We start from the raw sequence: 6,000 nt of genomic DNA on the forward strand, positions 1-6,000 counted from the left end.
GACTTTTAAGTCTCTGGTTAAAAGTGATTTCAACTTATAGGCACCAAATGCAGGAACAAGACAAAGTTGCATGCCCCAACCTTGGTGTGGACATAAACTCTGAAGTGATCCACGAAGATTTAGTCTTTTATTATCCTATACTCAGGTGCTAAATTAACCTAGCAAAACAACCTGTCTCATAGGTAGATTCACAGTAGTAACTGTGAGCTTCTATTGTTGGAATGAGCCAGTGTAAACAGTGTTTTCAAAAGGAGACTAATTTATTTTCTGTAGAGATCGCCTTTTATTTCCTACTGGTAAGGTTTTAAGGCTAGGCACATGACTTGGGAAGTTATCCTTCCCACCCATGTACATGCACCAGAACTGATGCACATGGGCATTGTTTTTTCCATTTACATACATATTACTTACTGTGTAAATATAGTTAAATGATGGTACATTTTGTATCTGGTCTACCCATATAATTATTTAAGGAGGACTGAATCTTATACCAGTTGGTAATCACTCTGTACCCTCCCTCACCAATTTCTAAGCCCCTAGTGTCCAGCTACTAAACTCCTGACTTATTCCTAACTCAAAGTCTTTACTCAGTTCAAAAACTAAAGAAGTATAGAAAGTGGGCAATTAGAGCAGCTGTGAAAAGTTAAGTTGGATGCATTCAATAGGCTGCTTCCCACTGGGCTAGCTCTGCAATAGGCAGAGAAAAGGGAGCTAGCAAAAGCTCACATGCAGTTCATTTATCCCTGGAAAAGGGAGGAGTAATGACTTCTTGCTTCTTTTGAATGGAAAGGAGGATGCTAAAGGGAGAGCACGTATCCCTGTCCTGCTTGGGACTTCAATTCTGGAAACAATTGACCCGTTCTCTAAGCCGGAGAAATTCCACACTGAGTCGCAGACAACTAACTACATTTTGCTTCCTTCCAAGCCAGCAATGTTTGACTAGCACTAAAAAACAAACCCCCCACCCACCCACCCACCGGTGCACAAGGCCAAAAGGGTGGGAACAGATGAAGAGTGGGACTGGCTTATAGGCCAGACACAGGCCTACTCACCTATATAACTCCTGGAACAGCTTCCACAAATTAGGTAATTATACTGATATGAAAACAGAACCTTCTTTTCCTTACATTGCTCAAAATCTATTTTTCACACTAGTCCACTGTAAACACATTGAAAGCAGACATCTTAGTCATCTCCCTACCACCTTCCCACCCATTCCCACCACAACTCACATACAAAAAGACTGCAAACGTCTTGATTTTACAAGTTATTTTTCATTGACATTGCTTGATTATAAAAGATGAGTTTTTGTAAGTCATCATTTTTAATGGTTCCATTTTTGGTAAGTCACAAAACTACTCTAGCTGAGAGTGCTGTGGCTAATACTCAAAGCTAAAGTCACAGCTTTCCCTACTTCATTCCCCTTTGGTTAAATCAGAGGAATAAAGAGGCTGAAACTGGGGCTTCAAGAAGATATTTTAAACAAAGTTGAAACTATGTACTTCCCACGTAGAATTAAAACTGATGACAAAAATAAACAAGAAAACTTGATGGAGGTAGGAAAGTTCCTCACACGGCATCCACTCCAGAGTACCCAGCAGTCTCAGGGATACGTTCCTAGGTCACTGTCCTTGAAACAACAGCTTGCCATATCCTCGTAATTCTTCCATGTTAGAAATGGTTATTTAAGCCTTCTCCTCTTTATTATATAGTTATGTTTAAATGTTTAGAATGCATTTGAGGGCTCAGTATAAGGTTAAAAAGTGTTGGACAGTGAGGATATAGGAACATATCTATATTTTTACATCTTTTTTTTTTTCAGAAATAATTTTTTACACTACTTTTTGCTCTAAGTTAGGTTTTCCTAATAAAGTTTTAATGTCTGAATCAGATTCCCCATAATAGGAGCTACATAAGTCTCCTGATTTAAAAGCATCAAGGAGCATTATATCTATCCTTACATAGCATTCATCTTCTGCTCCCCAACCTTTGATCTAACTCCTCGAAGCCCTCAAAACACTAGAATTTAATCCAGTATTCATTGCCTACAATAAACCTTCACCTACTGATCAATTCACACCTTTCAAATCTAATCTGCAAAAGACACAACATCCATTTAGCCAAAGTGGAAAGTGACAAGCAGACCAGTGTTGAAGATCAAATTCACCACAACCTGGGGAAATCACCTAACATCTACCTGAAGGGCTACAGAGCATATATTTAAAAACCCTACCTCTGCAGTTACACATGACTTTAAGAAGGTATTTTAAGTAAGAATTTTAAAGGAAATTAAGAGAAATATGTAGAAATATGTTTATTGTACTTTTTAACAAGATCAACTAGAATCAACCTGAATGTTCTATAGATTTTATTTCTTAAGTTTATGTATCTGAACCTGATGAAATATTTTAAGTCATGAAATTATTAAAAATCATAATATCTATGAAAACCCAGAGTATTTGCCATAATCCTCCTTAAAAGAAAACAAATTATATGTATATATTTTTATTAAGTATACATACACATATATATACAAATTATATATATATATATATATAATTCTATTAGAAAAATATACAGATAAGTGAAAAAATTAAAATTTATAAGGAGAGTTATATCATTTATTCAACAATTTAACTGAGGGTGTACCATGAATCAGGCTCTAGGTCAGGTGCTAAAGCTAAAGTGGTTTTAAAAAAGAAAAGACAAGGGTTGTCTGCAATAGCCAAACTGTGGAAAGAGCCGAGATGCCCTTCAACAGATGAATGGATAAAGAAGATGTGGTCCATATATACAATGGAATCTTACTCAGCCATCAGAAAGGATGAATACCCAACTTTTACATCAACATGGATGGGACTGGAGGAGATTATGCTAAGTGAAATAAGTCAAGCAGAGAAAGTCAATTATCATATGGTTTCACTTATTTGTGGAACATAAGGAATAACATGGAGGACATTAGGAGAAGGAAGGGAAAAATGGGGGGTGGAATTGGAGGGAGAGATGAGCCATGAGAGACTATGGACTCTGAGAAACAAACAGGGTTTTAGAGGGGAGGGGGGTGGGGGGATGGGTTAGCCCAGTGATGGGTATTAAGGAGCATGGAGCACTGGGTGTTATACGCAAACAATGGATCGTGGATCACCACATCAAAAACTAATGATGTATTGTATGGTGACTAACATAACATAATAAAATTTAAAAAAAAGAAAAGACAGGGGTGCCTGGGTAGCTTGGTTAAGTGATCGACTCTTAATTTTGGCCCAAGTCATGTTCACAGGGTCATGAGATCGAGCCCCAAGTTGGGCTCCAGCTGGGGTGTGGAACCTGCTTAAGATTCTCTTGTTCCTCAGGGCGCCTGGGTGGCTCAGTTGGTTAAGCGACTGCCTTCGGCTCAGGTCATGATCCTGGAGTCCCGGGATCGAGTCCCGCATCGGGCTCCCTGCTCGGCAGGGGGTCTGCTTCTCCCTCTGACCCTCCCCCCTCTCATGTGCTCTCTATCTCTCAAATAAATAAATAAAATCTTTAAAAAAAAAAAAAAAAAAGATTCTCTTGTTCCTCTGCCCTCCCCCACCCAGACTGCTGTACACTCTCTGTAAAAAAAAAAAAAAAAAAAAAGGACAGTTCTGGCCTCTACCTTCTTGGAATTACAATTACATTACTAAGTGAATAAGTGAAAATAAATGCTCTTATGTAAGTATGTGGGTTTTATTTTTTTCTAAATAACAACGCTAATGTGTTAGTATTTTAGTAATATTATCTAGGCTTTTTGGCCAGGTGTGTGTTACAAGGCCTTTGCTGGGGGCTAGACATTTATGACACAAATGTCAAGAAGTGGCACACAAAAATGACAACTATAGTTTCAAGTGCCAGTGGTGCATCATCACTGAAGGTGCCCTTTCTCATACATCCTGTAAAGAGAAAGAGAAGTCATGCTGAGGAGGACCATGAGGCAGTCCTCATCCTTCTTTCTACATGGCTCAGTACTTTTCATTAGAGCACTGAGGGAGGAGGAGTCATTTATGATTTCAAGAGACCAGCTACCTCTACATTCCTCTGAGTAACTAACACTTCTAAAGGAGCAACCAAATAAAGTGACCACCTGGCACAGCACCTCGGAAAGACTGCCACCTTGAACTCTGAATTCTGACAGTGATTTATCCAGAAGGAGCTTTTGTGAACGTAAGCAAGCTAAAGCTACACAATGAATCAAACTCAATCAGCTTATCTTTTCCTGGAGCCTTTCTTTGGTGGGGATAACACTGCCCTTTCCTTTCACAGCTAGGTTTGGGCTTGCTACTTAGGTTTTCAAAATTAAAAATATACTGTTTAGGAATACATATATAACTGACAAAACTATAAAAGAGATGATAAAGGAAGAAGAGAAATGTGATTGTGGAGGGGCATATCAGGGATTATAAATCCTTACTATTCCAAGTGTGGTCCATGGACCAGCAGTGTCAACATGGCCTTCAAAAGTCTGTTGGAAATGCAGAATCGCACACTCCACCGGAGACCTTCTGTATCAGAATCTGCATTTCATAAGACCTCCAGCTGTTATGTAATGTGTGTATACACATTAAACCTCTAGAGTCACTGTTCTAAACACTTGTAATATGCTATTTTTATACCTGGAAGATGAGTACCTTTAGTATTATCCTCCAAAATGTACATCGTCTGTGTACAGTCTTCCTGATGATGTGACGCGTCTCTAATTCAGCCTACAAATGGACCCACCGTCTACAAACTGTTAAGTAGCAACTGTTAAAATGTGGGGGACAGGAATGCTACATGAATCTGATCTTCAAACAGTACAAATTCAGATACAGATAAAACTTCAGGGATCACATAACCCAACCTCTTTGCTTTATGGGAAATAAAACCATCTGAATCAGGAAGGGGCATGCCCCCAGGGTCAGACTGCTGAATTACTGAAGCAAAGCTGGATCAGAGCTCAAGTCTCCTGATCCTCAATAATATTTTATATCCTATAATAACACTGGTTTAATACATCATGACTGAATTTTTCGTTTATAAACAAATACTCATGTTAAAAGAGAAATCAGTATTAAATTTTTAAAAAGTAAAATAATTCTGAAAACCAGTACCTTGTATATTTAATAGTAAATGCCCAATATGTATGTGAATGAATGATTCACTTTGAGGCAGAGACATTGTTATCCAACTCTTCTTAAAGGGATGAGCTAAATTATAGAATGATTAATAAGTAATTTCCTTATGGAAAAAAAAACAGAGTTCAATTTTTAGACAATTTATAATATAGCTCCTCTACAATAACCAAAAATCACCCTTATACTTTTATCAAAATCAGAATATTTTACATGTTTATTATTTGGGTATGTGAATCTGTTTGATTTCAGTGAAATCAGTATCTGAAGTCGGACTTTTAAAATTATGTAGAATATTAAAGAACAGTAATACTCACCAATACTAATTTCATCATCTGTTTCGGCATCACCAATACATTCAAATTGGAAATCTTGCAGTGACTGGGAAAATTTCTGTACTGCCATAGACAGATCTGTAATTAAAAAGTTAAAAAAAAAATCATAAGTTGAAGGTACCATGGAATATGAGATTTTCCACGTGCATTACTCTATAACTTCAATTTTAATACTTTATTTACCAGAAGCTTTTAAAATACCAGCTTGACAAATTTAAGCAGATTTTAATAAGACTACTAAAAGAAATATTTTAGGAAATGGATCTGCTCTGCTCACAAGGGATTTACCGTTTAAGAAAGTTTTGGTGCCAGTTGTGTATTATCTGGAAACCAATTCCCAAAGCCTTTATCAAAAAACTACCATTCACTCCCCATAAATGGAGCATTTAGAAAGAAAGAAAGAAAGAAAGAGAGGAAGGAAGGAAGGAAGAAAGAAAGAAAAAGGAAGGAAGGAAGAAAGAAAGGAAGGAAGGAAGAAAGAAAAAGAAAAAGGAAGGAAGGAAGGAAGGAAGGAAGGAAGGAAGGAAGGAAGGAAG

The 6,000-nt window shown here is 37.4% G+C and overlaps 1 protein-coding gene across 2 annotated transcripts in view; it reads right to left on the reverse strand.

The window, feature by feature from the left end:
• ARHGAP42 (Rho GTPase activating protein 42) overlaps positions 1 to 6,000 on the reverse strand; it is a 292,609-nt gene that overhangs the window by 214,962 nt on the left and 71,647 nt on the right. For both annotated transcript variants that reach the window (XM_032426433.1, XM_032426432.1), the window contains exon 2: positions 5,447 to 5,542. In XM_032426433.1, coding sequence (XP_032282324.1) covers positions 5,447 to 5,542 — 96 coding nt within the window. The remainder of the gene's footprint in view (positions 1 to 5,446; positions 5,543 to 6,000) is intronic.

The sequence above is a fragment of the Phoca vitulina genome, unplaced genomic scaffold, assembly GCF_004348235.1.
Source record: "Phoca vitulina isolate PV1807 unplaced genomic scaffold, GSC_HSeal_1.0 scaffold34, whole genome shotgun sequence".
Classification (NCBI taxonomy): domain Eukaryota; kingdom Metazoa; phylum Chordata; class Mammalia; order Carnivora; family Phocidae; genus Phoca; species Phoca vitulina.